Raw genomic sequence first — 21,216 nt, forward strand, 5'->3', positions numbered from 1 at the left:
TGGCTTGTTCTTCATATTTGTTCTTTGTGGAACAATTTCGTCTGAGACGAGTAAATTGTCCCTTGGGGACATTTTCAAGCCAAATTGGTAAATGGTTACTGCTTTTATGTATATATGTGTTGCAGTCGGTGGGTTTACTGAAGGTACTGGTTTCTATCTTCCCCTCTATAATATCAATTTTGAGGTCCAAAAATGTAACTGACTCTCTACTGATCTCAAAGGTGAGGACAATGTTGGCCTCATTATTGTTTAAGTGAGAACAAAAATTTTGGAGGTCGTTCTCATTCCCCTGCCAAACAAATATAATATCGTCAATGTACCGCCACCAGTGCACCAGGTTCGCAACCCAGCCATGCCCTGCCCAGACATGCGACTCCTCCCATCTGGACATGAACAAGTTGGCATAGCTGGGTGCGAACCTGGTGCCCATGGCGGTACCGACCATTTGTTTGTAGGCTTTTCATGCATTTCAGTGTTTCATCATTAAAATGGGACACATTTCTGGCTCACAAGAATGACCTGTGAGCATAGGCGAATCTAAGGGGTGGTCCGGGGGGCACTGGACCACCCATTAGACTGCCTGTCTGATCAAGTCCAGCGATAGGACCCGCAGCACTGCTCTCCCAGTAACAGCCGTCACAGGCACTGGCACTGATGAGCCGTGCAGGGCTGTGACGGCTGACTCATATACTGAATCTGCAGCCTGCGCAGGAGTGGCTGGTGCACAGGCTGCATTGACAAGAGACAGTGACGCAGCCCAGCCGTGGCTGCAGCATGGGACTTCACCACCCTTATCTGCCGTATGCTGCCTGCCGCCAGCCCAACCCGTCATCCGTCCACCTGCTGCCTGCCGCCCCCTCCCCATCGCCAGTCCACCTGCTACCTGCCACCCTCCCTATCGCCAGGGCGCCTGCTACCTGTCACCCTCCCCATCGCCCACCTGTCAGGTAAAGTGGCACAAATTTTGTGTAGTACTTTTTTAAGTTTTATATGTGGACATAGTGTATGGGGGACAGATGTTCAGGGGGACAGGCTGATGGAGAGGTGCAAGAGGGATGGAGAGGTGCAATGAAGATGGGGGCATGGACATATATAAAAAATTTATCTGGGCACATATCCAGCAGCTCACAGAACCCTGGGCATGCCCTCACAGCGGTGAAAAAATGGGGCAGTATCTTGCAGGAGTGTCACCCCGCTAAGTCACGCCTCTTCATATGAGACCACGCCCCTTTTTGTTGCGCACGCAGCTTCGCCAAGCACAGATTCATACTGTACTTCAATCTGGGACCACCCATTACCATTTTTCTAGATTTGCCTATGCCTGTGAGCCTGTGATTTGAGATTTGATCTCCTCTTCTCCACGCACATGTAACAGCTCCCTGACCTCCTCTTCTTCCAATGATGTGCCATGCCACCTGACTTCCCTCAGGACTCTGCACTCTGTTGCTGCAAAGGAGTAACATGCAGCCACTGCCTCTGCAAGTGCCTCCGCACATGTGCCTGAGGCGTCTTCCTCGGCTACAGCTGATGACCTCATCAGAAGACGCCTCGGCAGCAGCAACAAAAAAAACCAACATCATATGTTTAAAACTGAAAAACTCGGGTAATACAATTCAGACATAAGCCGGGTATTATACCCGGGAGTAAAATACCGGGAAAAACCCTGGTCAATTGCAGGTGCTCAGTATCCGGGAGTGAAATCCCGGGTATACCCTTTCAGACATACGCTAGTCCCGGGTTTGGGCACGTTCATGTGAAAAAACCCGGGATATGTCTGAAAGGGGTATCAGTAACATAAGTATACAGTTTTAGATGAGGATAGCAGTCAAAGGAGTACAGTGGTCAGGTAGGTCAAGGTCTGTAATGCCTAGCACAAGGAGGGGTGCTAATGGTACTATATTTCTGACTGACCCACACAAGCAGGTTTTTTATACATTAGCTCTACTTAATTGAAGAAAAAGGTGTGGTTCTTTCCTGAGCCACATTTCTCAGCTGTTAGTGCGTGGGTGAGTCTAACTCGCCCATGTTGAAAGCCTAACTCTACACCCCTTTCTGGAATCAAAAGTCCACATTCATATACTGTATATATGTCCCAGTCCAAGACACCATTAAAATGTATTTATAATCCTTAGATACTAACTTAATTTGGCCAACTAAATAAACTCTATTCTTTCAAAGGGTATCCCCACAATTGAATGGGGAATCAATAGAACAGGGGACAGCCTATGTAGTGTACCACTGGCTTTTGGCTCTCTGACCAAGTGACACAAAACTGAGATAATATAAACAGCTAGCCAAACTAGTTGGGTGGTTATCCTTTCCACTATATCATCATGACTTAAAACATGGCCTATGTCAGGGATCAGGTTTTTTGTGAGTCCAGCAGAGCTGCTAAGGTTTGCTAGCTTGATATAATGGGGCAAATGTATGAACTAGCGTTAAGTGCATTTCTGCACCTAACGCTAGTTAACTGGGGGGATTAGGTTTTTGCAAATGTATTATTAGTGCACCTAACGTGCGCTAGGGACAGCCCGCCAAGCAACTAATATATAGGATGTATACTATACTAGGCATACTGAATTATATTATTTAAACAATACCTCCCCCCACACCTTTTTTTTTTTACTTTCTAGCATTGTTTTTTCAATTGTAGTTTGTTAAAACAATAAAATATACTTGATTTAAAAAAAGATAGCATGGCAGAAGCACTGGACAGGATGGTGAAAAGTGCGTATCCCTTTTTGTCCAATACTGGTGCACTAAACCAGTGGTCAGAGTACAAGTCCGATGGTGGACACTGCACATGTGCAGGACCCATTCTGCGAATGTGCAGAAAGAGTCCTGCATCTTTGCATGTAATGTTCCCAAAGCCCCAGCCTGCTGGACAGGCTGAGGGCATTTAGGGTGGAGACCAAATTCATTCCTCAAAATGGAGGTCTGTTTCCTCCACTAAGTGGGTGTGCCAAGGTCAGTGTCTGCATCTGGTGAAACACATTTACCGACAACAGTGTCGGACTGGGGCACGAAGGGCCCACCAGGGAAATGCACTCACAGGGGCCCACCAAGGGGCGTGGTCTTTTTAAAGGGGTGTGGCCATCTGACCAGAGAGGAGTGGCTATACACTATAGAATTTTGGGCCAATTTCATCCGATTTCTGCCCTTTGGGCCGATAATCGGTCAAAATTGCCCAAAAATCACAGGTGTGTGACATTTGATCCATAAATCCCCCACGTTGATAATAAAGCACATAGGTCCCATAGATAATACAGCAAATACCACCCCCCCCAGATATTACAACACATAGGTCCTCCACACACAGATAATAGTAAAGCACGTATGTCCCCCCACATATAATACAGCACATAGTTCCTCCACACACAGATAATAGTACAGCATGTAGGTCCCCCACTCAGATAATAGTACAGCACATAGGGGCGCACGCCCCCCCCCCCCCAATAGGTGAATGTAGAAATATGGTAATGGCTGTTCCCAAATCCAAACCCACATGCAAGGGGGACCTTTGCGCCGCGCAGCCGCGCTGCGAAAATGGGGCGTGGCCTCATGGGACGGAGGCGTGGCATCACAAAATTGTGCGTGGTATTACACTTTAGACCACAACGTAATGCCCATTGGGGGAGGGAATTTTTCATTGCCAAGGTGGGGAGGAAATTGCTAATTGCCAAGGAGGATGTCATACTACTGAATGCACCTAAAGAAATGACAGCCGGGCAGAAAGCCGGCTGTTTAGTCTAAGGAATTGCTTGTTGCCAAGGGGGATGTCTCACGCCGCTGGACTCACCTAATTTAAATAAATGACAGCTGGGCAGAGAGCGATGTGCGCTGCCCGGCTGTAATCTCTGCAGGAGCATCAATATTTTCAGTTCTCGCGCTGGGGCCCGGCAGCCAATCAGGAGCAGCTACCAATACCACCAATGCCGCTCCTGATTGGCTGCCGGTGGTCCAAAGGGAAAATTGAAAATATATATGCCACTGCTTAGACTACAGCCGGGCAGCATACATCGCTCTCTGCTCGGCTGTCATTTCTTTCAATTAGGTGTGTCCAGCGGCATGAGACATCCCCCTTGGCAACGAGCAATTCCTTAGACCAAACAGCCGGGCAGCACACAGCTCTCTGCCCGGCTGTCATTTCTTTGAATTTTAAGCGGCTGGTGGTCTAATGGGTGGTCCGGTGCACCCCCGGACCACCCCTTTGATTCGCCTATGGCCCCCCCCCCCCCATATAATACATTACATAAATCCCCACACTCAGATAATAGTACAGCACATAGACCCCCCATATAGTACATTACATAGGTCCCCCCACTCAAATAGTACAGCACATAGGCCCCACATATAATACATTACATAGGTCCCCCCACTCAGATAATAGTACAGCACATAGCCCCCCCCCCATATAGTACATTACATAGGTCCCCCCACTTAAATAGTACAGCACATATGCCCTCCATATAGTACATTACATAGGTCCCCCACTCAGATAATAGTACAGTACATAGGCCCTCCATATAGTACATTACATAGGTCCCCCCACTCAGATAATAGTACAGCACATAGCCCCCCTCCATATAATACATTACATAGGTCCCCCACTCAAATTATTATGCCAAAAACCACATATATTGTATATAATACATTACGATTTTAATTGTGTATAGTGCACCTGTTATCCTGTGTCTATGTTGTAGCATTTCAGCATCATTTGAAGGTATCCGCAAGCCTGCTTTAGCCTGCCGCTACTGAAAAGTAGAGGCAGGCTGGAGCAGAGCACAATAAAGTATAGGATTGGGACCCACCAAGTCCTTACATTATGTGGGGGTGCACACATGTGTGGCCCCATGGCAATTTCTCCAGCTGCCCATCAGTGGACTAACCTGCCCAAGTGTACCACCCCAGCTGTACTATTTATAAGCTACTGTGCAAGAATGTCACCCCACTTGTTTGGTAAGCCATGCCTGCTTTATCAAGATGTTTTATAGCATAATTATAACCCCTTACCGACGCAGCCTGTTTTTGCCTTCCTGACAGAGGCCTTTTTTTCAAATCTGACATGTATCACTTAAGTGGGGATAACTTTTTTTTGCTTTTACTTATCCCAGTGATTTGGAGATTGTTTTCTCGTGACACATTGTACTTTAAGTTAATGGTAAATTTTGGTCGATACAGTCTTTTTTTTTTTGTGAAATATACCAAAATGTCGTAAAAAAATTGAACATTTTGCAATTTGCAAAATGTTAAATTTTCTGCTTGTGAGACAAATAATCATACCACTCAAAATAGTTCATAACTAACAAAGATCATATGTCTACTTTATGTTTTAATCATTATTTCAAACTCCTTTTATTTTTTTTGGACACTAGGGGGCAGCAGAGTCAAAATTATACACCTAACACAGTAAACGCTGCTTTTGGCTGTTCACGTTTGAACAGCCAATCGCAGCGATCGCTGAGGGGGGGGGCATCGGTGCCCCCCCTGGGCAATGAGGGAAGATGTCTGCTGTCAGGGACAGCAGACATCGTCCCTCTGTCACCGCGTCTATAGACGCGGTGACAGTTTAAAGTCATGACGTACATTTACGTCATGTGTCGGGAAGTACATCCCGACCATGACGTAAATGTACTTTAAATGTCGGGAAGGGGTTAAAGAACATATACAATATATACACATTAAGAATAACATTTTCCAAACATTTTAAAATGTATCTTGCAGTTACTGTATTAGAATTATTTGATTTAAAGAGTGTTAGCATTGTCTTAAAATACTTAACACTATTTGCCATATCACATGCTCTTTCTTCAGTGAAATACAATTATAAAACCAACTTGTTTGTCTCATACATAGTGGCCCTTATTCAGATCTGATTGCAGTACAAATTTGTTTGGAATATGTGCAAAACCATGTGCTTTGCAGGTGGGGCAGATGTAACATGTGGGGAGAGAGTTAAATTTGGGTGGGGTGTGTTGAAACTGAAATCTAAATTGCAGTGTAAAAATAAAGCAGCAAGTATTTACCCTGCACAGAAATAATAACTCACCCAAATGTAACTCTCTCTGCACGTTACATCTGCCCCACCTGTAGTGCACATGGTTTTGCCCATTTTCCAAACAAATTTGTACTGCGATCAGATCTGAATAAAGGCCAATGTGTTGACTCTACAACTATGTGGTATCTTCCATGTGATTATCTGCTTCTGGAGGTATGTAATTAACTTATTAGTGGCAGCTGAGACAAAAAAAAACAGACAAGTAAAGCAACAATTTCCCTACAATATTCAGTATATGCATCAAACAAGAAAATGGAATCACTACATCATGTCAGTTCAGCCGTACTAAGATACATCGACAGCTGTCACCTTTCTCTAGCAATCAGTTATGTGAGACATTAAATATGTTTTATGATACTTCTCAAACTGTGGGCATGTAGCTTGCTTTTCCATTGCATATGAGAAAAAAGGGCTTTAAGCGACATCCATTAATTCTACTTAGAGTTTCGTTCTCAATCAATAATGTGTAAAACGAATAGGCAGGTCATTAAGTGTCCTGCAGTACATGACAGAAAAGTCTTTCCTTTGTTAAAAACAGACCATTGCTTAGAGCATTATTGATAACAAGTTAAATATACAGACCTAACATTTTTTTTTTTTATTACAGTGTGATGATTATCAGGAATCTAGAAAATAAAGTGTGCACAGCCTTTGTGTGAAAATTGCACCTCAATGTCTTATGCATTGTGCAGAGGTAAAGATGCCACAATGAAATGTAATATCTTAATCCGGTACTTGTTTCCTAGCAGGGTGCTCAGATTTATTATGCGAACGTAGTGAAATCGCATCGCATCGCATGGTACTGCGATTTCAGGCCCCCTTTTAGTGAATTCCATGACTCCCATAGATGGAGAGTAGAATCTGTTCCTAAAACCCCACCATTATCAATACCACCCCGAAGCGTGGCGAGCACAGCGGACCACGTCCTCCGACCTTTTTCATACCCCCAATATCCACATTGGCGTGGAGTTGATTTTATATAGTGTGGCGAGCGCAGCGAGCCCGAAGCATGGTGAGCGCAGGGAGCCCCGCTAGGGGATGTGGATTACTCACCACACTATATAAAATCAACTCCACGCCGACGTGGATAGTGGGGGTATGAAAAGGTCGGAGGATGTGTTCCGCTGCGCTCACCACGCTTCAGGGTGGCGTTGATACTGCGGGTGACGCAAAACGATGGCATAGGTGCATACAATTGTAAACACCCATCACATGGGTGCTTGTGCAATAAAATATCGCATCGCATTTGGTGCACTGAGATCGGATTCGATATTCGCATGTATCGCATGCTACTATAACGCGTCATGCGATGCGATTTCACTACGGAGAATATCCCAATAAGCATTTAGTGTACTGGGCCCCTGCTAGAAAACAAGTACCCTTAATCCTTTAATACAAACTATTGAAATGTAAAAAGCCTCAATGTTAAATTTACTATAAAAGTTTTACCTTCCAAACCATTGGATTTTTCCTTTCAGCAGTTTGGACAAAACTTCTCAAGACCTGGTGATGTTCAGCAGTTTACAAATGACAAAATTGGTTGCAATTTGCCAAAAAACAACCACAAATTCCCACACCTATCAAGCCACTCAGAATGCGAAGACCTCAATAAACATGTACCTGTAACCCCTGATTAGGTAATATCCTAATTATTTGTTATAATTATTTCTTCACTGTTCAATCATAACTGTTCACTTAGGGGGTTTAGACTTTTCAGAAATTCTCTCATGTTCAACAAGGCCATTTTTTAAGCCTTGTACACATAGGACGATTTTAGCCATTATTGCTGGCTAAATGATTGCTGAGCGACCATAATGTCAGATGGATTTTTCTTGTGTTGTGAGCAATAAAGCACAAGGAGCGTGATCACGCAACAAGCCTTTAATGGTCGCTCCTATGATTTTGACTTATCAGTTGTGACTTGTCAGTGTACACTGTGCAATATGGTTGCTGAGCAATATATATCGCTGACCAATAATAAGCCAAAACACAACATTAAGGTCAGATGAGCCAAGCAATTGCACAAGGTGCCTGTGGCTGCAACCATTGTTTCTTTGAGACCGTTGGGTACGATTCAGACCTGCATGCTGTGGTCCGAATTTGCTCCCCTGGCCGATGGTGGGGTCTGCACATGCACAATTATGAACACCGTGGCAAATGCCTTTGGCAAATTTTTTGCCGGGGAGCTCGCTGTCTAGGTGAAAGGCAGAGGTGCGCTCCAACGGGCCAGCGTATCATGGGCGTGCCCACAAAAACCGTGTGTGTTTGCCCATGGAAATGCAGGGTGGGCCCTTCAGAACGCAGGCATGCCCCTGTCTGCCCAGGTGTGCAGATGATGTCACATGACATCAGCGCCCGCCACCAATTCGTCAAAAATCATTCACCTGAAAAGTAGGGGTCCCTCACATACAACAAATGAAGCAGAGTTATCACCATGTATTACTGTGTTGATGTGTGCTAAATGACAGGGGTGCTATGCATCCCTGTCATTATCGGCGCTACTATCTTTGAGACTTTACCAACACCTGCAGTAATTGATTTCCACAGCTGTTGCGTAATTTCATGACACTGTCTGTGTCTGCTGAGGCTTTTGGGCTGCATGGGAGATCTTTCAAGGCTTGTGAGATCTTGTGCACGCCTTGTGGAGCCAGAAGAGAGGAGAAACACGAAGCACAAGCACTAGGATGATGTACTTTCATTCCCCCATTTTGGCAAAGAGTTATTACAGGGTTGCCGACTTTCTTATTCTCCTCTCCGGGAGAAGCCCGGAGAGGAGAGATTCAGTAGCCGCTCAGGGGGCGGGGCTTAATCGTGACATCACTAAGCCCCGCCCCATGCTGTTAAACCAGCGAAGTCAGTGATCTCCGTGGAGGGGGCGGGGCTAAAATGACGCGATTGTGCCATTTTAGCTCCGCCCCCTACTCTGAGACCCGAGGATTGCGGCATTTTAATGCCGCGATCCGGGGGTCAGTGGGGGTCCCCCCTGAATCCGGGAGGGTTGCCCACCCTTCCGGGGGGCCGGGAGGGGGTCCCGATTTTCGGGAGACTCCCGAAATTCTGGGAGGGTCGGCAACCCTGAGTTATTACATCTCGTCGGTGTTGCTTCCTGCTTCACTTCAGTAAAGAGGCAAAGCAGGAAGCGCTATAAAGGCATATGAGCCACTATACTACATCTCTTACTGAGAAATTTCTCTAATGGCGAGCAACAAATATTCCCAGTTTTTCCTACATATATCAGCTACCTTTTTTAGCATGTTTTTGGGGTAGTAAAAAATGTCCTATTATTTATTTATATGGTACCAACCAGCACCTAACAATACATAAATGAGCAAAAAGAATGACTTTTGGTCAGGGTTGGCTGGTTTAAACCAAATGGTTTTTTTTTTTGTTTTTTTTAAAAGGGTACTTGCTTCCTAGCACGGCGCCAGCGATAAAAATTGTATCCATCGGGACCTAAAAAATCGCGTCCATCGCATGCGACCAAATCGCATGTGATGCGATCAACGCAATTTTTACATTGGAACCAATGTAAAATGATCCCTGAGACCCGATTTTACATTGGCCCCAATGTTAAATGCCCCCCAGACCCCAATTTTCATTGTATCCCCACCCTGATGGGTCAAATGCTCCCCCATTGTTAACGCCACCCCACGATTAACGCCAACCCGAAGTGTGGCGAGTGCAGCGAGCCTGCGAGGGGCGGCGGTACGCGTCCTCTGACCTTTTCATACCCCCACTATCCACGTCGGCGTGGAGTTGAAATTATATAGTGTGGCAGGTATTACGCGTCCGCTCGCCACGCTTCGGGCTCGCCACACTATATAAAATCAACTCCACACCGACGTGGATAGTGGGGGTTGGTGTTCATTGTGGGGTGGCGTTAACGATGGAGGGGCATTTTACATACAAATTACCCATCAGGGTGGGTATACAATCAAAAATCGGGTCCATTTAGGCCATTTAACATTGTTCCCTATGTAAAATCGGGTCCATCGCATCAGTCGCATTGTATGCTATTATAATGGCATACAATGGACCCGATTTTACATAGGAATTTAACATTGAATACAATGCATTCAATGTTAAATCGCGTCGGTCGCATCGCATCCCTTAAGTTAAGGCATGCGATGTACGCAATTTTTTAATTGTCGTGGAAAAGGCTAAAAATAGCCCTAAAATCACGTCGGTTGCATCCATCGCATACCTTAACTTAAGGTATGCGATGACCCACGACGGCACTGTGCTAGGAAACAAGTACCAAAAAAAAATATAATAATAATAATAATAATAAAAGCTCTTTTTTTTACCATGCTGTGACTACAGGTACAACACACTCCCTATTGTAAGGGAAATCCACATTTTTGATGCTTGAGGTCTTTATCCAAGTAAGATAAACCAATGCAGTACATCAGACACACAACAAAAATATAGGGAGGTGAATCAGATGAGAGGTGCTAAATCTACCTAGCATCAAGCTTCTCCCCCCACATTCCCCTAGGACAGGGGGGGAAAACACAGTTAAAACTCACAATCTTAAATACAGGCACACACAGAGAAACACCTCATGGTTGATCAAGGTTTCTAATAAATAGCAATGTTTTGTAAAATTATTATAACAAACTGGATTACAGTTTTTCTCATCAAAGAGTTAATAAAAAAATTGGTTTAAACAGAAATAACCTGGTTTAAACCCTAAAAAAAAAAAAACGTGTTTTTTATTTTTATTTTAAGTTTTATTCTTCAACCCTGCTTAAGGTATAAGGCAATTTAAGACAAGTACATCGGAAACAAAGTAGTTGCATCAGGGGACAGGACACTTAAGTAATTATTAGGGTGGCAGAGACCTAGGTTTAGGTGCCGTTAAATGGACTAAGGAGTAATAAATTTATATATGTATTATATTTATATGTAATGCGACAGTAGTTTAAGAGGTGCACACGCGAGTTCCAGCATTTGCACACTCACAGAACACCGTCGAAGGCGAAACACCGATGGTGAGTATCAATGGCGAAACACCGATGAAGCTGTAGTATCGATGGCAGAACACCGATGGAGCAAGGCAAACTACAAGCTGAAATACCCAGGTCCTAGGAAGGAGCATCAGGATACTCTGAAAGTAGCTAGAGACAGAGAGAACTCTATACAGGTAACACAAGCAGTAGGACTGGCAACTTGTCTAACTTACCCAGCATCCTTATAGCATCTGGAGGATAACGATTGGCTGCTTAATTAGCAATGCTGGTTGGTTAGGAAGTGGCATGTGACTAGGAAAGATGGAAAGGATGGTTTGTTCAGCACATAGCTGCGGCCTGTTGCAATGGCAGCAGTGTGGAAGCTACAGGATACAGAAGCGGGACATCAGGCATGACAGGCAGCAGCGGCACTGGGTGACTGCTGAAATTCTGCCCCTTTAGCAGCAAGCACAGAACGCAGATAGGAGCATGATCTGGAGCGCAGTGACAGTCTTGTCAGACACTTGAAAGGTAAATATGCCTGTCTTAATACTTGGATAGTGACAGCCTGGCTTCTTTCCATGCACACATACATCAGCCTACTGCAGGTTCTCAATATTGTTGCTCCTCTCAATATACACCGTTTTAACAGTATAAGGGGGACAGGAACTATCTCCTGAGGAAAATGGTAGTGATCTGCAAGACAGAGGGGGTTTGCAGGTGCACTATGCAGTCATTACTGCTAACATATATTCCTTTTATAATTCATTTATGAGGTTATTAGCATACATTTGGCCAAAGATATCTACCTGCCCATCGCGTTAAGGTCACCTCTTTAGAGCAGGTCCCCAGCACTATGGGGTTCATGCCTGGGGTGCAGAGCACCCCCAAACCAGTCCAGCAAAACCACCCCAGGGCATCAAATAAATAAAATCTAGCTGTGAAGTGTAATAGAGTGTAAAGTGTCATATAATTTAGGGTATGTGTAAGCAACTAATAGTGATAAAGGGTGTGTCAAAAAAAAAAAAAAAAAGATTGTGAAAAAGTACATATAAAAAAGACATACATAGAAAAATGATGATATGTTTATGTGAGTCTATGTGTAAATTAGCAATGCCCTGGAGTGGTCCAGCCAGACAAGCCCAAGGGGACCCAGCACCCAGACAATTACCCCAAGAAAATTGACAGTTATAAAGTATTAGGACTTACTTGAACATATGCCTTCATCACAGTTGTGCAGTCATTGCTAGTCCCTGCTTAAAAACATTTGAGGGTGTTGGGGGAAGGGGTATTGGTAGTGAAGACAGGCCGTATGCTGGGAGAGGCGCCACGATCGCAGGCGCACTGAGTGGCGGGTTACCATGGAGATGACGACGCGTGTGAGAGACTCTGACGTCATCTCAACGGGACCCTGTACACAGGCAGAAGATGTGAACATCGTAGCGTGATTGGCGCCAACTGAGGAGGTATTTAAGGTACGATTTGCACACTGTTTAGTCTGTCTGTATTGCCTCTTGAGAAATACAATTTTTTACAGAAATTGCGCTGGATGATTCTGTGCTGCCCACACTTCACAGAGAGGTTTTGACTGTCCCTCTCGAAATAGATGCACAACAAAAGAAATGTAAAGTGTCACTAGCACTCAGAAATTACTTTGAAATAGTCCAAAACACACTTACACTGAGTTTTTATATATAAGTGCAAGTGTCCTTTTATTCTTATGCAGATTCCAACACAAGATCGTCGTGAACAGTCTAGAATAAAAAATTAACCAGTAGTGCAAGACCTTTCGGTAAAGGGGAAAAATGTATTAACACATTGCACTCACATAAAACAGGTTAAAAACAAGCATATAATCACTTAGAAGTGATAAAACTGTCCAGTCTCATTCAGGTCTCACCACCCGACTCGCTGGAAATCCGCCACTTGGAAAGTTCCGGATCCTTCAACAAGGGGATCAAGACCAGCTTTGTCCGGGGTGCTTCTTCCTGATTTAAAGTGCGTGGTGCGTTCTGCGATGTCACAATAGTTCTCCTCCTGCCGCGGACATATATGCGTTCCTGCACCATGCTGATCTGTTAAAGCTGTGTTGTATACTTTGACTTTGCCTTTCTATGCTCCTTGATAAAGGTCCGGATGTAAGACCGAAACGTTGGGCTCTATTTGTTTTGGCAACTTATCTGGATGCCCACACTTGAAATAAAGAAATAAAGACTATATCTGATTTTATCAAAGTGAAGTTCCTTTGATATAGTGGCGAGTGTGCATACCTCCTGGAAGGACTTTTGTTCTATATATATCTATATCTGTTATCCTGTTCTGGATTTCAGGGGGGTAATAGGTGAGCTGATGTCTGTGCTGGCAGGGTCAGGGGGCTCTACTGTCACTGATGGGTGGGGGGGGGGTACAGCTGTCAGGTCAGTGATGGTGTGTCGTTGCAGCTGGCAGGTCAGAGCAGTGATGGGGGGATGTCCGAGTGCTGGTGTCCAGCTTAGTGACCGGCAGGTGTAGCGTCACTCTGGCGGCGGTGTGGACCCGGCTGGAGCAGGATGGTAGTGGCGAGGACCCTCTTGAGCCCAGCAGCTGGAGCAGCACCATGGCAGCGTCAAGGACCTGGCTGGAGCAGGACAGCGGTGGCGGTGCGGACCTCCTGCGTAGGAGAAGGAAGAGAGCAAGGGAGAGAGAAAGAGGAGAAGGGGGGGACAAAGGGAGAGAGAAAATATGAGGGACAGCAGAGGACAGAGAGGGTGACCGACAGGTGGTGGAGGAGAGAAGAGCATGGGAGAGAAAAAAAAGGACAGGTAGTGCGCAGGAAAGGGGGGAGAGCGAGTGTGGTGAAGTGGGGAGTGTGGTGACGGGATGTGAGGTGATGGGTCAAGAGGTGGCGTGGGGAGAGATGGGTGATGAGGTGAGAGAGGTGGTGGTGACCACAGGTGTCCCGCCACAGGTGTCCCTCTCCCCGGCCGCTGCTGCATGTCTCCCCTGGCGCCGGGCTCCGCCACAGGTGTGTCCCGCTCCCCGGCGCTGGGGAATGGGGATACTGCCGAGGATCGAGGGGGGTTAGCTGCGGATATTGCCGGTGGATTGCGGAGGGAGTTAGCCATTACAGGATGATTTTGGGGGAGGGGGGTACCCAGTGCTGGGTGGTTGCAAGGGGGGACTGGGGTTACTAGGGATGCTGCCAGGGAATCGGGAGGGGGGGGGGCACGGACACTGGGGATCTCCTTCTCCTCTTGCTCACCACAGCAGCTGACAGGGAAGGAGCAGGCGGACACTGCTGGTCAGTGTCCACCTAGTTATCGGGCAGTTGGGGGGACAGTTGCCCCATACGATCAGGGGAAAAAATCAAACAGGTTTGTTTTTTTCCAGCTAGTTGGAACGACCGTTTAGCAATGTTTTTGGCAGTGTGGGAGCAAACGGTTGATAATCGTTTGATCCTACACACTAGAAAGATTATCATTCCAACCAGCCAAAAGTTGGCAGGTTGGAACGATATCGTTGTAATGTGTTCACCAACTGCTGCTGACTGCTCTCAGCCTGGTTGGACACGGGTAGGCAGCTTACTTACCTCATACAGATGCAGTGGGGTTTTTTTAAGTTTAGGGGTCGTGGTCACACCCTCTTTACTCGTGTCCACGCCCCTTTTCTGCGGTTGTACCGATTTTTACTCCTCAAATGTTATAGGGTATGAAGTACTCTGAAAATTTTGCAGATCAGTGTCTTATGCCGGCCACACATCAGAAAGATATCGTTCCAACCAGCCACCTTTTGGCTGGTTGGAATGATAATCTTTCCAGTGTGTGGGAGCAAACGATTATCAGCCATTTGCTCCCACATGGACAAAAATGCTGATGAACGGCCCAAAACGGTCGTTCCAACTAGCTGGGAAAAATTAAACCTGTTTGATTTTTCCCAGCTGATTGTCCTGATGTGTGGGGAACTGTCTCCCAACTGCCCAATAAGTAACGATTGGTTAAGGAAAGAGAAGGTTTGTCACTAAGGCCCTTATTCTGATCGGTGCGGATTTCTCCGCATGCGGTCGTACCGCCGATGTTTTTGGACTGCGCATGTGCAGAGGTCACTCTGCGCATGTGCAAGCCGTTTCGCCGCACGTATTCGTTATACGCCGCACAGGGGGCGGAGAGGGGCGTGTAGGGCTACTTAGCCTCATTACCCTATGCATACGCCCCGCGTTTCATGGGCGTTCCCATGCAAACGCGGGGCGTATGCATGGTAATGAAGCCGTGACGCTTGTGTAGGGGGCGGGCATCTGACATCGCCGGATGTCAGCTGCCTGCCCCCATACATGATTTCATACGGACAAGTGTCCGTGTGGTCTAGGGTGGCGGGAGCTGGTGGAGCGTGCGGCCCTGCATTCGATGTTCGGCGACCATCGAATGCAGGGGCTGCTCCCAAGATGGAGGAGGCGTATCCCCGTCCACTTTCATGCGGACCGCCACATATCCGCGTACGGACGGAGGTGGCGATCCGTATGGAAGGCGGGGATTCGCCTGCACGGTCCTGGCCGCATATTCTGATCGGGCCGCACCGATCAGAATAAGGGCCTAGGTGGTGCACTAGTTCAGGAATAGCGACGATATTAAAAATTACCTTTTATTATTAATTCATTAAAAAGCTGCGAGATATGACGAACAACATATAACAAACCATCAAATTGTTTTTCTAAGCTGTGCAATTGTACATTTTAGGCTTCCACTAATCTGCGACTGAGACAGGGTGGAAGTGGTCATCGCTGACGTCACAGACCCTCCTCCGAAGCGCCTGGACATGGTTTCTGCCCAGAAATGCCAGCTGCCTGTCAATCAAACTGCAACTACTGCGAAAAGTTGCTGATGAGGGATCAACTTTGAATCAGGCCCATTGTCTCTAAAGTGCTGGAGAATATGTGTGTGCTATATAAATAAACTAGTATTAAATAAATAATAATTATAGTTGTGATGTGTATAGTTTAAAAATATTTGATTTTGGGGTCTTTGGAATCTTGATATTGTTCAACTACGTTAATGACATCTAACGATTGCTGAGATTAAGCTACTTCAACACTTCCAAATGCCTAGTCATTAGAGGGGATGTTCAATAGAATACTGAAGTCACTCAGAAAAAGAAAGACACTTGAGTTTGGAAATGAGGTGCAAATATAATTGGGAAAGTACATTTCCCGCAAATCCGGCTTGCTGGCTCAAACTCACGCCTAATAGAATCTCCCTTAATGTAAATACCTGTCTTGTCATTACACAAAGCTCCATATTTATAACACAGAGTTCTATGGAGTTTTCTATACGGACAATAAAAGCCAGGGTCTGTAAAGCTACTGATACAGTGCGGCCCATGCAATAAATAAAACAAAGTAACATCTCAGTCACAGCATGAGCCTGACCTGCCTTCAGTTCACCATACTGCTCATAGCTAAGCTAAGCCACCACGTCCACCAACAACACAGGCTAGTTGCTGCGTCAGTGTGATGACGTAGACCAGGGGGCGGTGTAACGTGCCGGCGTGTGACTTGTCGCTGGTGACGGAGGCGGAAGTGGAGGGTTTCCTGAATCCTGGTACTGTTGTGAATACTGCCTGCATGATGGAGGTAAGGATCCCTTCGGGAATGAAGAGAGATGTTGCCCCTACTTGGCACAGCAGCTTGGGGGGCTTATGTACTGACAGGCATGCAATGTTCATACATGATGTGTGAGAGTAACACTACTTACTGTGCCCAGATCACTAATAAGCCTGTGTACCAGTGCTGTAGGGTTCTTCCTGTAATACTATTTAGATTAATTCTGTGTGAGGCATGCTGGTTGGGAAGGTCTTATGGGTTTTTTTTCTATGTACATCAGTGAGTGGATTAAAGACTGTGCGTGATTTGTAAATGTTGTACTCTGAATTGTGTAGCCATTTATCGTTATTGTTTGTGTGTAGTGCTACACTTTGTAGAAAATGTTTGTTTCGCATCAGTCCCTGTCCCAGGTGTATATGACTGTATAAAATTCCCTGTATAGTACAATATAAAATCCCCTGTAAACACACATTAGTTCATTTTGATCATATCCAGTTAAGCTTTCTACCTTTTTTTTTCTTTTTCTTTTTTTTTGCTGTGAAATAGCATTTTGAAAAACCTAATATCTTATTCCTAGGGACCATAATACAGTTGCTTGTCAGAGTCTCATTTTCTTAAGCTGGGTACACAGTGTGTGATATGCTGTCCGGTTGCATGGTTTGGATTGGCACATATCGCTTATGCCGCACAGTGTGTACCAGCTATATGCACGCCCCCTTCGTCGCATGCAACAATGTTCTGCACATTAAATCAAACGATATTGTTAGCAACACCATGCATGCTAATGAAGGACGAAACAGTGTTTGTTCCATTTTTCATTAAGATCACTGCAGTGTAAACACACAGTCCGAGCTGAAGGGGATTCGTTGCAATGTCGGAATGAATCCCCATTGTTCTAGTGCAGTACCTGGCTTACTTGTACCCCATTTGGGGGTACTTGAAAATAATATTGATAATAGTGGAAGAAGAAAGAGTTTTCCTGATGATGGAAGAGGTCTCCCATTGCCGTCACGTATAGTTCCATTTACAGTGTCATCAGCGTCTCCTTGTACTTTTGACCGACCAGCAATCCACCGGGAGCTAACCGCTCTACCCTCAGACATCGGCCATCATCTGCCCCACACTGATAGGGGTAGAGGAAGCAGCGGCATTTATCTTTCAGGCTTTAGGCGGAACCCTGAAGACCGTACAGTCCTTACCGCACACTACTCAATATAAATACATGCATACCACTCACTTCCACTTCATTAGGTATGGTGTATATTTCAAATTGAGAGGAGGGGAATGAAAAGCCTAAGCAAGGGGTACAGGAGAGAGAAAAGGTTGTGTTCTAGTGTGTACCCAGCTTTATGTCATTATAACATATCTGCATTGATTTGCTCTAAATGTATATTAAAAAAAAAAAAAAAACCCATACAGATGACTAGCAAGCCATTGATTGTCTGAGACCTCTTTTTCTGTTCCTGTTTCTGTTCCTCCCGGGCCGGCTCCTGCCACTGCCTGGCAGCCAGCGTGCGTCATCCTCCCTGCGCGACGCCCTGCTCCCCCTGTCACCCCACCACAACAGCCTCCTCCTGCCCCGCTCGCTATGCAGCCTCCCCCTGCTCGGCTCTCTATTAGCCAGCATCCCCCGCCCACTGATGTCCCCCGCATGGCTCCCTCCTCCTGCAGCTCCCCGGGGACTGCATATGATAAATCCATGCGATTTATCATATGCAAACCTTGGCACATCAAGTGCCTAATCGTGTGTCCCCCTCCCGGGGAGCTGCAGGGTGAAATCAGGTCTGACTTGTCCCTAGGACTAAACCTTTAATACAGGTGCCCCAATACTCTCACAAATACAGAGTGATCTAAGGAGGCATTGTATGCTTAAGTAGCCTTTGATCAATTGAACAATGTGTCCCTAAACACACTAGACGATTTTTAATGGTATGCACAATACTGATTAGTGTTCATTCCAGTACCCGCCATCTTTAAAAACGCATGCAGTTCCTCTTCCCTGCCTGGGGTGTCGCTGTCTGCTGTAGTGCTTCTAGCACAGTGTGGTCTGTATATCAGCAATGATAAGCAAACCAGACCTGTGCTAGAAACATCACAGCAGGCAGTGACACCCCAGGCAGGGAAGAGGAACTGCATGGGTTTTCAAAGATGGCGGGTGCTAGAATGAACACTACTGATATTGTTAAGGATATTTACGATCATAGTTAAAATTTTAATTCACAGCAATTTGTCATTTGTTCCTTAAATTTTATATATATATTTTTATTTAATAGTGTTCCCTCTAGAAATGAGGGCGGGCAGGGCGCCGCTGCACGGGGGGCATCGCAAGGGGGGCGGACCGGGCCCGCCAACGTCACAATTGTGGGCGGTCCAGGGCCGTGACGTCACAAAAAGGGCGGGCCCGCCCGGAGCCGTCACTAAAGGAGGCGGGCCCGTCACCGCCGAAGTTACCGTGCTGCCGGGGAAGCGCTGGGAATCGCCGTCTAAGGCGACGCTGCGCTTCCCCGTGCACACAGCCAGGGCAGGCACCATGCTGTTTTCGCGGGGCGCTGCTAGCAGGGCAGGGCGCATTTTGCCCTGTAAAAATCGGGCAGGGCGCAGCGCCCCGCTAAAACAGCCTAGCGGGAACACTACTGTATATGGCATTCTTTGGACCATCAAGGGTAACCGATCAATAATACATTTATTTATTTACACTTTCTTATATAGCGCAGCATATGTATTATGTTTTTAATACATATTTTCATTCATGTACAGACAACTGGAATCCGCATTTACCATAGTAAATAACCATCAAAAAATATATTTAAATATTATAGTATATATTAAATAATTGAGATGTTTAATAGTATACATTTTGTTGTGTGGTGGGGTATTTTGACTATCTATGCTGAGTTAATTTATATTTTAAAATGGAGTGTATCTTATTTGCATTTTGACTTATTGCAGAATGTCAGGATGTTTATTTTTACTTATACATTATGTTTTTTTCTATGGTCAATTTGATAATGTGCTTTGGTTTAGCATTGTAGTTCCATGTGTTGTTCTTTACCAAGGAATGTAAACTTTTTATTTGTATTTTTTTATTACATTCGTGATTACAAATAAATCTGGGAGGTTTATTTAGAAATCCTTGGGTTTGTAAAACCTGGTGCTTCTGCTCATGTTACCGGTAATTCCTGGTATTTAAAAGGGCAATGCTTGTACTAGTAAGAGCATTGCCCTTTTAAATATCAGAAATAAACACAATTTGTCATTTTGTTTGTAAATAAACCCATGGGTCTTGTATAATAATGTTTGCAATGGTTCTCCCTAGGACACTGGTCAGGATGGACTTTCATCACCTGCTACTCCAGGAGCCGGCAAGTCTAAGGTAATAACGTTTTCATTGAACAATCCATTTTTGTTTTAAAAATTGCTACAAAAAGTTTGATCAAGCTTTGGGCCTTCTGGTGTTTCTGTATTCACCTGCTATCTAATTCATGAAAACCTGCTTGTTAACCTTAAGGGAATGTGTGCAACCTGATCTGTGTAACCCAGTTACGTGTGTGAGTAATCTGTATTGTAGTTGTGCTGCATTCATCTGTTTTACTACCAGCCTTTATTTTCTATATATAGCTGTAGCATTCTTTAAATTGACACTTAAAATGAGAAGCATGTTATGAGTTCTATATCTATTTTTAAAGGTTGATACACCAACACCAGCATTGTGTGTTAATCATTTTGTGGCAGTTTTTAGGAAAGCACTTTTAGATTTAGGATTGCCACAGAGGGCAGTATTCAATGAGGATAATTCGCCCTGTTTCACGGCGAATTTGTGCTATTTTCGCATTGGAAGGTGATTTTTTGGGTCAGAAAGTGAATCACCCTATTCAACGTGCACTTCTCGCTGTCTTTCTTAGTGATTTTCGCCGTGTAGCAAATCGCCATATTTTCATGGAGAAGTGGAGAGTGAACTTTTAAAATAAAGTTGTGGTTGTTTTACATTTGGTGTAAAAAAATCAGGAATTTTATTCTGTGAAGGGGCATGCTATTTTTATTCATGTGCTTATAGCACACCGTGAATATTCTCATTGAATACGGCCCAGTGTGTCAGTAATTTGCCAAGCCATGGAGAATAATCACAGCACATACAATGATTTGCTGCATATGTACTTGAAATCCAATATTGTTGTTGCCTGGTTTGTCTACAATGGCTTCCCTCACTCTATCGTGTTAAAGGATGATACATTCAAAGATTTAGAATACTTTAACTATGGTTTGTTCAATTGGCCCACTATGGGAGGGGTAGTTGGCATAAGTCAATTGGGAGCTGCTAGGTCCAGTTCTCACTTTAGGTGGATTTCCTCTTTAATTGTTAATGTTACTGCAGTCTTGCCATTTGCAGCTTTGTCTATTTGTATGCTTTATTGTTCCTCTCTGCTTTGTATTAATATTACAGGTCACATTTTACACAAAATAGATCCGTTGTAATATGGTAGGCATATTGGTATATAGAACAGATGTGTACTCTTACACATAGCATCTACACCTTGCAACACCAGAAGTCTGGGGTGACTGAGCCACTTTGAGAGGTGTAGAATGTTTTTTTCTTTTAAATTAAGTCTAAAGGTCCATACACACTGGGCTTT

The 21,216-nt window shown here is 45.0% G+C and overlaps 1 protein-coding gene and 1 long non-coding RNA gene across 3 annotated transcripts in view; one reads left to right on the forward strand and one right to left on the reverse strand.

The window, feature by feature from the left end:
- LOC146060614 (uncharacterized) overlaps positions 1 to 16,484 on the reverse strand; it is an 88,456-nt gene extending 71,972 nt beyond the window's left edge. For both annotated transcript variants that reach the window (XR_014470452.1, XR_014470451.1), the window contains exon 1: positions 16,412 to 16,484. This is a non-coding gene — a long non-coding RNA (uncharacterized LOC146060614). The remainder of the gene's footprint in view (positions 1 to 16,411) is intronic.
- GCC2 (GRIP and coiled-coil domain containing 2) overlaps positions 16,461 to 21,216 on the forward strand; it is a 61,121-nt gene continuing 56,365 nt past the window's right edge. Inside the window, exons 1-2 of the mRNA XM_083174009.1 lie at positions 16,461 to 16,615; positions 19,902 to 19,958. Coding sequence (XP_083030135.1) covers positions 16,607 to 16,615; positions 19,902 to 19,958 — 66 coding nt within the window. The 5' untranslated portion in view covers positions 16,461 to 16,606. The remainder of the gene's footprint in view (positions 16,616 to 19,901; positions 19,959 to 21,216) is intronic.

This window comes from Crinia signifera, chromosome 2, assembly GCF_055691185.1.
Source record: "Crinia signifera chromosome 2, ASM5569118v1, whole genome shotgun sequence".
Taxonomy (NCBI): domain Eukaryota; kingdom Metazoa; phylum Chordata; class Amphibia; order Anura; family Myobatrachidae; genus Crinia; species Crinia signifera.